The sequence below is a fragment of the Zosterops lateralis genome (genome assembly GCF_965231275.1).
Source record: "Zosterops lateralis genome assembly, chromosome: W".
NCBI lineage: Eukaryota > Metazoa > Chordata > Aves > Passeriformes > Zosteropidae > Zosterops > Zosterops lateralis.
In genome coordinates, this window is record NC_139801.1 from 13,389,301 (window position 1) to 13,404,535 (window position 15,235).

The 15,235-nt window shown below is 37.0% G+C and overlaps 1 protein-coding gene across 1 annotated transcript in view; it reads right to left on the reverse strand.

Moving 5' to 3' along the window:
• Positions 1 to 3,918: 3,918 nt before the first annotated feature.
• The window catches only part of LOC310922146 (putative ribonuclease ZC3H12B), a 43,852-nt gene continuing 32,535 nt past the window's right edge, over positions 3,919 to 15,235 (reverse strand). Inside the window, exons 2-6 of the mRNA XM_083882548.1 lie at positions 10,342 to 11,107; positions 7,379 to 7,518; positions 6,429 to 6,663; positions 6,235 to 6,341; positions 3,919 to 5,678 (exon numbers count right to left, since the gene is read on the reverse strand). Of these exons, the coding sequence (XP_083738674.1) occupies positions 4,258 to 5,678; positions 6,235 to 6,341; positions 6,429 to 6,663; positions 7,379 to 7,518; positions 10,342 to 10,943 (2,505 nt within the window). The 5' untranslated portion in view covers positions 10,944 to 11,107 and the 3' untranslated portion in view covers positions 3,919 to 4,257. The remainder of the gene's footprint in view (positions 5,679 to 6,234; positions 6,342 to 6,428; positions 6,664 to 7,378; positions 7,519 to 10,341; positions 11,108 to 15,235) is intronic.

Genomic DNA, 15,235 nt, shown 5'->3' on the forward strand with positions numbered 1-15,235 from the left:
CAATTGTATTTTTCTAGTTGAAATATTGCAAGAAATACACTTAATGAGGGCTCTGTCACACAAACAAGCAATAGGTACATCACAGGATTGTGAAAGCTGTATGCTTACCACAGAGGTAACTGACAGATCTAAAGGTCTGACTGTTACGAGTCCTGGAGTACTAATGCTTCAGGTAAACTTTTGGCAAGTCAAGATAAAGTAATATTTCAACTTTGGAACAAAGTTTCACAGAAATTATGTATGTTCCTTCCCCTTAGTGTGGAGTTTTAAAAATTACAATAATCAAATGTTCCTGTTTGCAGGTTGACATAGATCAGGTATGCATGCATGTTGTCAAGTATTTTTAACTTTATTATTTGAACAATATGCCAAAATGCATAATTTGAGACAAACTGGCATTAGAAGTATATAGGGGGAAACACCTACTTAGATGTTTTTGGTTTTGTTTTTTTCAGTAAAGCTCCTTCTACTTGTTCTAAGCAACCATACTCCACACCTATTTTTAACTTTACAGCTAAAGCATTTTTACAGAAGCTAAATAGACTCATGCTAGTAAATAAAATACATGCTGCAGCAACTAGAGCAGTGCCCACTTACCACTACAGATATTTAAGAATACCACATACTGGTTTAATGTCCATTTTCACTCATTTTGTCATTAAGACTTACATTATATTTGGGTCAACCAAAAAAACCCAAAGAGATTTATAAAATTTTACAATAATTAAACAGAAATGTTTAATTCTACAAATTAATAAAGCCAACTATTGCAGCTCAATATGATAACAACAGAACTAACAGCAGTGAAATCATGTACAATTTACTATATTACTGACATGTAATTCTTACAAAAAACATGAAAATATTTAGACTGACATCCCATAAGCCATTTGATTTTTGATTTATGAATTTAAAGTTACACACTTTTAAGTGACAAATTATGTGAAAGTAATATAGCTGAAGATGAAAGATAAGGAAATCAGAACTCCCAGAGAATGCTCTGGCCCCAGTAAAGCACTAAAATCTACTGCTCAGTTCTTATCAACTGCAGTAGTCCATGATTTTGCCTTCACACTTTTCCCCCTCCTCATCTAGAATTGTTTATTCATGGATTTTATTAAAATATAGTTTCTAGAACTGTTCTTTTAGAGTTTTAAAAACATTTAAATACCATGCTCTAAAAAAGAGCATTTATACAAAGTCTTATATTTACAATATAGACAGTTATGATCAGGTGTTAAGATCAACTCTTCCATGTAAGAAGAAATCTTATGCGCTGAAGATTAATGAATGTGTCAGTGTTTTGAACTGTCTTGTAAACATATCTGAAAACAGGTGTGGGTGACCAAATTATCACTTAAAGTAGTTGATCAGGAAAAACTACATCACATAGAAAAGTTTCATTATCTCTAAGGAGGACTAAACAAATACAAAATTTGCAGGTTATTTCCACAAGGCTACTCTGCCAATTCTGTAAATATGCATGAGAGATGCCAACTAGCTTCTCAGAATAAAACAAATTGCCTTTGAAGTGCCTTAGGGAAATAGTATGCTTGGTTCGTATTCGCACAGCATTCCCATTGTTTAAAAAGGAATTCTTCCATCAGTAAAATAAAGGTTAGTGAAAATTTAAATTACTGGAAAAATCCAACAAAAATGGACATCTCCATAAGCCACCCAGCACTTCATACAGAAATCTCTGTTGACTTTTCCATGTTAGAAAACATCAAAAACACCTACTAACCCTCTCTTAAAATAGCTTATTTGTATAAATGGAGAAAAATGGAACAAACATTTTTCTGCATACAAATATTTAATTCCATGCAAGATGGAAAACATGAGTGCACAATAAACTTCATCTCATACCTAAATAATTTATAAATTGATTGGTTAGAATAAAATAGGGTCTATAGCAATTACTGTTACATTTTAAACACATGCAGATGAGTTAGCAACATTTTTACATAAAGTTTAGTGCAAGAATGTATCTGCTTAATAAATAGACTGAAGATACCTATGTAATGCTTTGAGGTGTACACACAGTATTTGTGCACATAATAACCTGGTTCTGAAAAGTTGTCCCTGTTTGTCTATAAACTACAAGTGCCCATTTTAAATAAAAAAAATCCATAATTACTCATGGGCTACTTCCCTGTGACACATGGTGTCACAAACATTGTGGTGAAAATGTAATACTGAAGTTAATCTAGAGATTATTTTTTATAGACAGTTTTTATACAATCAAGAAAAAGAGATACAATTTGTATCAACAAACAAAAGGTCATTTCTGGTTATTTGAGGCATTGCTCTCAGCTGCTTATACCATGCAAGAGAAGAGAATAAGAATTAATTGCAAATTAAAAATATGAAATGTTTTTGAAAACCGGTCAAGAGGTAAATCTGTTTTTCCCCAGCTATTATGTCTGAATTATTTTTTCCCCGCTAACAGAGAGAATAACCAAGTAATTAAAACTTATTTTTAAACACCAAGGGTAAGTACAGAATCACCTTCAAGCTACTTCATTTCAAATACATGACATAGTCATTATATACGTCACCTGTACCAACACAAGAATATTTATCCTGTGTGAAATGATACAGTTATCAAATGTCAGTAAATTAACTGTAGTTGCACCCATAATTGTGGTTTCTTGTTGGTTCATTTGGTGGGTTTTTGAATATGACAGGAATCTATTTTGCATATGATAAAGAGCCCACATGATATTTTGAATCAAACCAACCACTACAGTAACACAAGTAGAGAAAATTATAAACTTTGTTTCTCAGACAAACAGATAACTAGAAAGCAGCATGCAAGCCATTATCAAAACACCAGAAACAACCCTGACTGCAGCCTCACGTTCTGTGTGTTTCACAGTAAGAAACATTTAGGCAGTGTCACACCTTCTCATGAAGAAACAAAAGGCCATAAACCAGGCCTTCTCAACTTTCATGAAAAAAACTACAGTAGAAGTCAACAAGTCCTAGCTCGAGACATATCGAGTTAGTCATGGTTCAAAATATTGAAATATACACTGGATTCAAAAAAGGGCGTACAGTCAGTGCAGCTTAAAAAAACCAATAAACGCCTCTTTTGGAGACATTTAGCTACAAAGGTTCCCACCCTGAGCAAGATACCAGTTGCGCAAACAATGCCACACAAAATTATCTCACCTGTTGAAACAGGAACTCTAAAAGCCTTCATGAGGCAAATGCACACCTTTGCGTGGATCTGAAGAGCAAAAACCAGGACAGCTTTGCCACAAACCCAAACTGGATCATCTCTTTTCAAGAAGCAGCCTTCCCCCTCCACTGTTTTTGAAGCTGATTTCGTACAGCCACCTTGAATGTCAAGCTCACTCAAACAGCATCCTTGCTCCCAGAGGAAGGGCTGCAGTTAGTGATGAACTTCCATGTTAACATTCAGTTTTTGTTGCTTCAAGTTGAGTAATCCAGTTTACATAATACTGACAATTTATTTTCAGCTTGTCTAGTCATTTGAGCCAGCAGCTGCTTACTGCACGTTTGAGAGATTTTGGAAAGAAGCTACAGTTAAAGTTTCAGTTTACTGAATGCCATTCATGCCTTTACATTCCTTAATGTTTTGGGTCCTAATTTAATAAAGTATTTGGCTTCTGTTGGACTGAGCCAATATATAAGACAATGTAATAGTTATTCAAACTCTTGAGGGACAGTTCTGAAATTTAAGTGCCAACAGCCATGTTGACATTGAAAAACTGAAAAAAAGTTTTTCCTTCTATAAACAATTTTAATTTTTAGCAAATTTACTTTTTCTTCAATACTTAAGATGCCAGAAGGCAGTGTCAAATGACAAAGCTGAAACCCTAAAAGTCATCTGGGTGTGTATAGAGCATACTTTTAGAGGCCGATTAGGTATTTATAAGCAAATTGTAAGTATACATTAATACATGCAATATAATTGCTAACACTAATTTTGTAGTAACAGCTTTGAGACACCAATTGTGACATTATAGTTCTTAGTGAGCTATCCATGCAGCAAGGTATGCATTTCCTATAAAATACTATTTAAAATCCCTATATTTAAAATCTTAAAATTTGCAATACAATCAACTTTTATATAGTGCCTCAGCATATATATGATTGTTACTGTGTACAGAATTTTATACTATCTTAGTAGAAAATATTTACAATAGATTGGCCTCTTACTTCATGTAAGTTTTCCTCTGGGTCCTATGTGCTGTACAGGTTCATTTATCCAAAAGAGGCTGTACTGCTCTAACACCCTGTTCTTAATTTGGCAACAATCATAGCTGCCAGCTGTTGTGCATCTGTCATGTGGGGATTCTTTTCCATCACAGAAAGGACAACGCTTGGAGGGAAAATATTGCAGAGGTTCTTGTATGTTTGATACTGATGTTCTGGGATGATATGAGGTTCCTGTGGCTCACCACATATCCCAATCCAGGGATTTCTCCAGAGTTGCTCCATCTTCTCAGGCATGCTTCTTACCATGACAGGTTCATAACATGGCTGCATGAGGTTGTTACTCAGTGGATATGAGTGGTAAGTGTAAGAGTCTGATGCACATGGTAATGGATCCCAGCTGGCGTGCTGCTCTCGACAGAGAGGTGGTCGTCTCTGCCTTGTAGGGTTACTTTCATAAAGTCGTGAGTCAGAAATACTGTCCATTCTTGTCATCACCAAGGCACGGCTTGGTTGTGCAGTTGAGGGATGAACATTTTGAGGCACAGGGTATTCTCCTGGACAACTGGACCGTGCTCCAACAATGGGATGCTGAGCATGTAGGCCTAAGTGGGAAACTGACTGTTTCCGAAGGGATTGCTTAGGATCTTCAGTTCCGTAACTCTGACCTCTATTTAAGGCTTCATGGTAACCATGAGGGAAAGGCTGAAGACGATTTTTCAATGGCAGTCTGTGGCTCTTCGCATTGTCTTCTGGACTGGCATCTGCTACACCCAGATACAAGTCATTGTAAGAGGAATAAGAATCATTACTTGTATGGCTTAAGCAATTGTCAGGACAGGGGCTTGAGTTTCTAGAATACATCCCCTGGTCCATATCAGCCCCGTAATAATCTGAGTTACGGATACTACTTATGCTTAAGTTGGAGAAATCACTGAGTAAGGAGTAATAGCCATGGTCCCCCAGTGACTCATATTTGGGATACTGGTCAATATAGCTAACTGAGGTGCCATGGCTATTGGTGACTAGTATAGGAGGATATTGCACACTGGACATATGTTCCAGTGAGGATTTCTGATGTACAAACTGTGAGGAACCTGGCACCGGACTGCTTGCAGAACGAGTATTTAATGCACCAGCTGCATGGCTTTTTGGTGGAGGGAGCGTTGGTACACTTAATGCAGAAACCAGAGACGGGACAGAGCTGGCCTCGGACTTCCGGGCTGCTGATAACTTTTCCTCAGGCTCCACAGCTACTGACCTAATGCTTGGATCTGACTGGCGTTTTGGGGCAATGCGTTTCACTTCAGAACTGATTTCTCCTTTGGAGCTGGATGGCCCTGTGCCACATTTGGCCAAGGCTCCCTCACTCATAGTTTTCACAGCAGATAATTTGGCACTTATTCGAAGCTCATCCGCTACTGACCTTTGAGGCTGGTTTGCACGTTCTGGGTGGTAATATTTACATTTGTGCCCATAGGTGCACTTTTTACCTGGAAGAAAAAGGTTTTCAGGTTAAATAAATCAAAAACTCATTAATACCACCAGCTGGTATCTTTTTTCTTTACATCTTTCACCACTTTTCAATAGTAGTATTTCTATATTAAACCCCTAAGGAATAATGATGTATTTGATATATACAGGCAGTCACAGACTCTGCTGCCTGTATCCATGTCTATCTGCATCAAAGGCAAGACATACCATTTTTCTTCCTACTGGCTCATGATTTCAATAATGAAAACATACACACAGTGCTATATAAAAAAAATCAGCTTTAACACAGTTTTATTAATCATGAATCTCCTCCCTCGAATACAAACCAGAATAAAATAGCAAAAAGCTGTATTATCCACAAGGTGTATCTGGTAATCCTTAATTTTCTGCTACACTGTTTTTATAAATATGTGTATGAAAGGTATAAAAGTGGATACTGTGCTTGGATGGCAACATGAAAAGGGGTACATTTTTTTGTTCTGGTAATGACAAGATGTTAATTGCTTGCTTCACCTACCTTTAAATGCAACAAATCTATCTGACTTAGGCACTTACCATAAGGACATGGTTGTTTCTTATGTTCAGGAATAACTGGCCTTTTTCTTAAGAAATTTTCAAGGCTTGGACCATGGCGTCCTAAAGGATCATCTGGAGGCATAAATCTAAGGGAAAAGAAATGAAACATGATCAGTTTTTCCTCAGAATGCTGAATTAGCAAATGCATTTACTTTTGAAGAAAAAACCCATACTTGTCATTCACAAAAGAATACATTAGCAGCCGCTCCTCTATGAACTTCTTCCATTCTGGTTTTTCATTTTGAAGATCCCGATAGTTATCATTTGACACAATGATGCCATCTGAGTCGAAAGCAAGTTTTACTATGAATCGATCATCATAGCAAACTACTCTTCTTCCCTGAACTCTTCGAGATGGGGTGAAAACAAGAATTTTTTCTTTCTCCAATTTATGTAAGATTTCTTGATCTGTAAAATAATTTTAGTTGAGCAGCTTTTTAAAAAGTTTTAAAAGAAAGAAATGCAACCTTTGTATTATGAAAATTCTTGCCTTTTTTGTCTGACAGAGTATCTTGCAATTATATTCATACACAGTCCTCATTATGATTGAAAAACACCTAGATGTGGATTTTATTTCTGAGGTTTCAAAGCACTGAGTAAATATTCGCTATTTGAACTTCATAGCCACTCTGTAGCTATGTACCTTTACTCAGTCTTCCTGAACACATCAGAAATTCAGGTGTTACTGTATTACAATAGCCTTGTTAGCCTAGAGTAAAATGCAAGGACTTTGTACAGGTCAAAACACATGCTGCCTTTTCAGTGTTCAAAATAACCCTTCTAACTGAGTCCCTGGCCTGTTACTACTTCTTTTATGCTCATCCAGCAAATAAGACTCAGTTCCCATATGCTCAACAACATTTGTGAATGGGAAAATTTCAACTACTGCTTCTCAAAAGTGTTGAAACCATCCAATAACGTTACAAAACCCACATCATTGTTTACATATGCAGATATTTAAATGCTTGTTTCCTCGCCAGTAAAACTGTTGTGTTTTCAAACAAACAGTTCAGTGCAACATCATCATCACCACATCCACAGCCCAGTACTGGGACCCATCAGAAACACAACAATAATTTTTTTTCATTTTTAACCAAGGGGTCGAAGAAAATCTTGATGTTACCTGTAATTGGTGCATCAGGTCGAGACTGTTCTTTTCTCCATGCAGGTACAAACACAGTGATATCTTTATGTCCTTTTTCCAGAAACCAATCAACAGCTAGTTGAATTCCCCGGCAGGAAAATTCTTCTTTGTTCCCATGGCTGAAGAACATGCAAGTTTTAGAAACAGCAAGGATAAAAGTTACATTTGGTTTTGATTTTTGTTGTGGTGGTTTGGTTGTTTTTTTCTTCTAAAGTTGCCATGGTCAAAGGATATAAGGAAAACAAATTCTGTAAAGTTTTATTAGGCCTCCTTACATAATTGGAAAAAGACAACTGTACAGAGCTATTCAGCCATCAGATTACAGCAACTCTGCTACTTAAAAGTCTTAAATGGTGAAATTTCACTATCCCCAGAGCAAAAGCAAGTAAACATGAAGTTTATGAAGTTTTTCAGTTTTTTGCATTTTATTAGGTGACCTAATGAAAAAGATTACTTTCCCTGACAAAATGAGCTCACCATAAGTAGCACCATAAAACACTATCACAAAAAGAGGAATGAACAATGCTGACTGCCATGGGTGATAAGTGCTTTTAAACATCTATATTAATAAAATCTTTTCCTCTGATACTAAATGTTCTGCATTTTTATTAGAACTTTTTATAGGAAAGAAAGAATTGTGTCAAAGTTGTTTAAGTCCCATCCCCATCAAAAATTTGTTTTCTGAAACACAAAGGAGTCTCTAAAACAGCATACAATTCAAATAAAAGAGTTTAATTTTTAAAAAGGCCTAAGAAGTTTCTGCAAGGGAAAGGAGAATTTTTAAGAGGTTTGATAGAAACCAAGGAGAATCTTAATTATTAATCTTATTCAATCTCTATCTGCATCATCTATAATCACAATATTTTTAAGCAGAAAACTGCATAAGCTTACATTTTCAGATATTCTCAGTCTGCAGAACAGATTTTGCATAATTAGGAGACTTCCATCATACTAAAATTGTCTTTATATTCATAAAAGTCTATGGATTATCATTCAAAATTTCACCTCAAAATTGCTGTTGTTATTGTTATTTTTATAGAATGACATCACAGATTACTGGACTATGTTTTCCTGGGCTCAAAACATCACAGAAAGTAACACTGAAGCAGACTAAAGGCAGACAGGTCTAATGTCTTCTGTTTGATTATGGATCACCAGCATAGTCTAAATCCTCACAACTTAAATAATTAATACAGAAGCTACAACGTTCCTAAAAGCATTTTCCTTAAATTTTGATACATTTCAGATTTTACAGAATTTAATATTCTTTAAAACTTTCAGATGCATATTCATTTTGTTATGAGTTGATTTGATGATTCTTATGGATCCCTTATAACTTGAAATAGTCTTATGGTCCTATAAATAAAGCATCAGATCTGAGCTATGAAATAGTCAGAGTACACCCCCTTTTTTCTCCAGTTGCTGCCTGCCACATTATTCTCAGAACTAACTCAAGCAGCAGAGATTTCAAATACAACAGGCACAGAAAAAAAAAAAGAAAAAAAAGTTAAATCCAGTTTTGGCAATGATGCTTTACAGAAACATCTTATGGATTGATGTAACCACAACGTGACACTGGAAATTTCTGTATATAAAATACTTTTACAGGATTTGAAGGGTTTATGTATTTGAAAAGTCAGCATACTCAATACACCTATAAAACTCTGAAATTTTCTTAATACACTGAAAAAATAATAATTCATATCGCAAGTTCTTCTAGAGCAGAAGACTGATACTAAATCAAGTCTATTGTATGAACATTACCTGAAGAAATCTTGGTATCACTGATCACTAAACAGACTTTAAATAACTCCCTCATAAAAAAATCATACTTACTTAATGATAAACAAATCATTGGCTAGCTCAACTCTATACTCTACAGACACATTCAAAAGTGGCACGGGACAGGTATCTCTTGGGTTAGTGTTGACCTAAGCAGCCAAGTGTATATAGAATATCCTGAGCCAAAAAGGACCCACAAGGACCATCAAAATCCAACTCCTGGCCCCATGCAGGACACCCCAAGAATCCCACCACGTGCCTAAGAGTGTTGTGCATTTCTTGAGCTTGGACAGGCTGGGTGCTGTGACCACTGCCCTGACAGCCTGTTCCAGTGCTCAACCACCCTCTGGGTGAAAAATCTTTTTCTAATATCCAGACTAAACCTCTCCTGATTAAGCTTCATGCCATTTTCTCAAGTCCTGTCACTGGTCACAAGAGTGAAGAGATTGGTACCTGTCCTTCCACTTCCCCTCATGAAGATGTTGAAGAACACAATGAGGTCTGACCTCAGCCTCCTCCAGGCTGAACAAACCAAATCATCTCAGCCACTCCTCATAAGGTTTCCCCTCCAGACTCTCCCCTATCCTTGTGGCCCTCCTTTGGATGCCCAAAATTGCACTCAGTACTCGAGGTGGGGCAAGCAGCCTAGCCGTGCAGGTCAGCAGGTTTAGCTCATGCATTATCCCTGTTCTGACACAGCTAAATTGCTTTGAATACTGAGCAGGCTCAACCATCAAGAGCTCAAATACAACGAATTCACTGCATTTCATTACCATACACTGCATGTCACTTCAGAAAGAACCAAGTTTTCCTACCCTACTTGGTTACTTTCCTTTATTGTCCAGAAACAATTTTCAGTATTGTTCAAGGACTTCAACACACTAAACCCATCCACACAAAAGCACACTACAAATAGATTGCTTGAACAAAAGATTTGAGGTGAGAACTTGGATTTAAAATGAGGGCAAGGGAACTGGAATATGGATTACATATAAAGGAGTAATGGCATAATTAAAAGCCTAGACTAAAGAGTCCATAAAATAGATGCATTATCAGTGTAATAGTCTACATGACTTAAAATGACTTTGCCATCAATATTGGTCTTTTCTTAAATATTTTAGTGATTTATTATTTTCAAATATTGTGACAGGGAGACCCACCTCATAGCAACATTGCTTCCATCAATGACAATTGGCCTCAAGTTATCACTGTTATCCACCACTTCATCTTCCAGTGACAATTCGGGGCTTGCTATTTCCTTTGGACAAGGGCATCTTGTCACCAGAGTACCAGTGGTAGTGCTGGCAGTGCTTTGTCCCTCTGATTCACTTTTGTTGCCAAGTCTCACAAGCTCTGCTAGAACATCATTGATGAGCGCTTCTGCTCCCAACTTATTCAGTACAGCCTGGATCTGATCTCCTGCATACCCAAGCTTTAAAGCAAAATCCATTTTAGCTTGGTATTCCTTGTCCAAATTTGTTTTGCATTCATCTAACTTCAAGTCTTGTGTGATACTGCTCTGTGAAAAACTTGGGCGATCCAGACATGGGGACCGGCAGAGCGGCCGATGCGGTTTGGTGGAAACCTCCTTTTCTCTCCACTGAGCACTGCTTCTGAAGTATGGTTGCTCAGGCTCACTTTCTGAGCTCGTCCATTCCTCAGATTCAGCACTGCATTCACCCACGTCTTGTTCCACATTTCTGTCTTCTCTGGAGTGCCTCTTCTCCATTTTCAGCTTCCCTACCATAGACCAGGCCGTCATCACGTTCAACTTCCAGCCAGAGCGCTCAGTTCTCTTTCATTTCCAAAGCCACCCGGAATTCATACTCAATTGCATCATGTTGGCCAATTAAAAATTTACACAAGGCTGGGGCTAATTTGCCTTGCTTACTATATTCTGGCATAAGCAACACCAACATGAAGTTCCTTAAAAAAAAAATAATTAAGAATTAGGTTTTGACCAATTCTGCAAAATATTAAATTACAATGATTTTGTTTACAAGTCAGTAGATGCCCTCAGTCATTCACATTTCTATGTAAACTGATTATAATAAAGCATATAATTACACTGTCTCTGTAATCACAAATAAAACTCTCTTTTCCTCCCTCAGTTACTGTACCTACAGAAAAAAAGGACAATTCCCACACAATAAACGTAGAGCTGGAACAAATGGATTATCTCAGTAATATTTAAAGATAATAAAACAGAAAAGGGTGAGCCACCATTTCCACTAGAAACCTGTCTTGTACTGCAAGAAAAGCCTGTCTACACTAGGAACAACTGGGCAGTGTTCCAGTATGCATAAAATTTAACACAAACCATTTCAGCCTCTTTCAGTAAGGATTTACTATCAGAACCAACAAGTTTGCCTAGCAAAAGTATCTTCTGGAAAACAAAACAGACATTTAACAAAATAATATAAGATACAAAAGAAAATTAAAAGCATCACCAGTGTGCATATAAGTCAAAGCTTAATCATTTTAAGTTTTCATATCCTTTTGGTTTTAGGTAATAAGATGTCGGAGTCCAGGGCATCCCTCTGGGCGCCCTGGAAAGTCACAGACCTTGGTAGAGAGGCCTGGGACGCAAGAAAGAGGGTCTGGGGTCTGTGCAGGGGGTTTGCCTGGCACAGAGCCCAGGAAGACAGTCTTTGATTTTGGTCCATGAAAAAAACATCCAACACAGAGAAGAATTGCAAGTCACAAATGTGTAACAGATAGTAGTGTAGTTTATCACCATGTGGAAGATTTTGTAGTTTTGGGGTTTTAGAATGTAGGTGCAAGGAGACAAGATGGTGGAATTCGGGTGTTGCCCTGAGTTGTTGTTCTTCTCCCTTGGCATCCATTTTCTGCAGTGACGTGGGCACAAGGTAGTTTGACAAGATTGGGTCAAAGTGGAAATGACCCTTCTTGTATAGGTGTTAGACATTGGCACAGAATTGTAAATAAGAGACACATAGTTATCTGTATAAAAGCAGGGTGACCTCCCATCGTGGGGGGAGTCGCATCATGTCTGAGCTACTGTGAACACCTTGGCTGGACACAGAGAATTGTAAGATAAGAATTAATAAACACGCAAGAAACCAAGAAAACCAAGACCTTGAGACTCCACTTCATTCTTGCGCTGAGCAGACTCAAATCCTTTAGAGGTCACAGAGGGCAAAAAAGACCCATTTGAACCACCAGCCTGGAATCTCGGGCAAAAGAAAACATAAACCCTGAGAATAAGATGCAGAAAATCACAGCACCTAACATACCACTCACAGAATCATAGAATGGCCTCTTCACCATTTGTAAAAGGTCATCCCTAATTCCTTTGGGACAATTTACATGTTTCCCTACTGCTTCCTAGAGTGCTGGTGTTTCCTGGTTCCTCTCTGACACTCAGAAGCACATCCCTTCCCCTGATTAATCTAGTTCAAAGCTCTGCTAGTAAGTCTTAGGAAGGTTTCTTTCTTGACTATTTCCCTACATTAAATGGTGGGTTTCTGTTGCCTATGGGAATATTTCAGAGAACAGGTCTAGAAGAGTGATAAAATTTGATAAGCAAAACCATAAAAATATCATAGGATCTCTGAGACGGGTCCATATTGGCCTAACAACAACCAATCCCCCTAAAATTGTCTCAAAGTGAAACTAAGATTATTAACCTGCAAAACCTTTCTACAGTAATATATAATTACCATAAACAGGCAAAACAGTAACATTCTACCACACTGCACTCCAATTTATGCAAACAAAAATGTATACACATGAAGAGAGAGCTGCTCAAAAGCCTAATTTCCTTAGGAAAATGCTAATCACTTGTACATAAAAAAAACCCTAAAAGATCAAGTTTTCAGTCAATCAACACTATTTTTTTAATAAATAAGAACCATACTTTTTTGTATTTTCATATATTCATATTATATTTATATTTTGTCAGCCTGGAGAGAAGGAGGGTCAGGGGACACCTTATCACTCTCTACAACTGCCTGAAAGGGTCAGTCTTCTCCCAGACAACCAGGATTAGGACAAGAGGAAATGGCCTCAAGCTGTGCCAGGGGAGGTTTAGGTTGGACATCAGGAAGAATTTCTTCACAGAAAGGGTTGTCAAGCATTGGATTTGACTGTCCAGGGAGGCAGTGGAGTCACCATGCATGAAGGTGTTCAAAAAACAACCGGACGTGGCACTCAGTGCTCTGGTCTATTTAACAAGGTGGGGACTGGTCAAAGGTTGGACTCAATGATCCTGGAGGTTTTTTCCTGACCTAAAGGATTCTGTGATAGTCCAAGTCCTTTATGCCATATGAAATAAAAACAGTTTATTTGGGTTTGAATACCAATTCCAGTCTTGATTATTTAAGTTTGACTTTGAAAACTGCTGTTCTTTCATGTTATTTATTCAAAGAGTATCCCTCTAAATACTTAGGTATTATTTTTACAATGTTCTCTATTTAAATTCCAAGTGATTTTTCTCTCACATAGAACTAATAGCACTATATTTACAACCCACGTACTTGCCAACATAGATGTATTAATAGCTTAACCTGGAATGGATTTTAATTAGGTCTCATACTTAACTTTGTACCTTGCCAACACTTTAAATATATATATATATATAATTATTATAAAAGAAGGTTAAAAAACAAGGTTATCAGCACACTGCACCCACAGCTTACAAAATATTGCAATGAAGGAACGCTCTACAATACATGTGGCAAGACTAATTTTTTTCAAATTATTGAGACTGTACTGCTTTGGCACTGGACAAAGAACAGCATGATTCTGTTCATCCAAGTTTAAAGAGCTCCATTCTTCTTTCCCAGTTGTCATCTCTCTAAGCACAATGTCACAAGAATTTGGCTTTGGTTAAACTTATCATCTTGAAACCTCCATTCTCTCCCCTGACCCTTACAATGCCTTTGATGCCTCCCCAGACTGTCTAAGTCATATGCAATCACAAAACACTTTTTCCTTGCATCCCCCAACTGCATCCCACATTTCGTCTGTGAGATGGCACAAGCAGCCCCAGGCTCATGGTGATCGGTGTCACCCCCACAGCATAGGGCTGGGGGCTCTCTATGACAGCCCCCAGAGAAGCCTGTGCTGGGCCACCATTTCTCTGTTACCAGAGTTCTCGTGCTGGCCATTGTAATCCCAAGCTCCTTTGTGGTTCTGAAGATGAGTTTTTATCACACACTGTATCAGTTTATTACAAACATTTCAGGTAAGATGCATTTTTATTACTATGTGTAGATAAATATCTACATTTCTGCTACTTGAACTTCTTAAGGTAATTTGTTACAAGTCATTCTTTACAATGTTTTCTATACAGGTGAATGAACTATGACTGAGAAGACAATCAAATTATATTCTAGCATCATAATAAATAAGAGATGAGAAAAGGTTCAAATAGCAAAAGCTTGATACACAAAAAAAATATATTGCAGTTCTTAAATATAAAATTAAATATTACATGAATATTACACACATTTCTCAAATATCATGTTGTGCCCAAACATTGTAATTTTATTTTTATTTGAAAAAAGATTTAATAAAGTGCAAAATGCAAAACTACAATGTAAAAATCTCAACATCTGAAATAATGTACCCTTGTTATTGAGTTTAAAGCCTATCTTTGTTTCTAGTAACTGAACAGAGCACACATTTCATGCAGGCCCTTAAATCTTCAACCTTCTGCAAGAGCTATATGTATTCAATTTCTTTTCTAACAATAACCTTATGGCTTATTTTTTTTAATTGGCCCAATCACCACCAAATCTTTTTACAAAAAAAAGAGAAGTGATAGTCTGCATGTAATATCCATAAATTGTATACATACAGTCTGAAAGAAAATATGTGCAAAAATAGAAAACTGCTTTTAATAAAAGACTATTTGGTAGTTTGTATTTTCCACACCCAAAACAACTCCTGGTTATTAATATTCCTCCTGTTTCCCACTTTAAGTGACAAACTCCATAATTCCTTTGATACATGCGAAAACAACCACCACAATTATAGCCACATCTCCAAGAGTACTTCCAGTCAGCAGGAACATATTTATGCAATTAA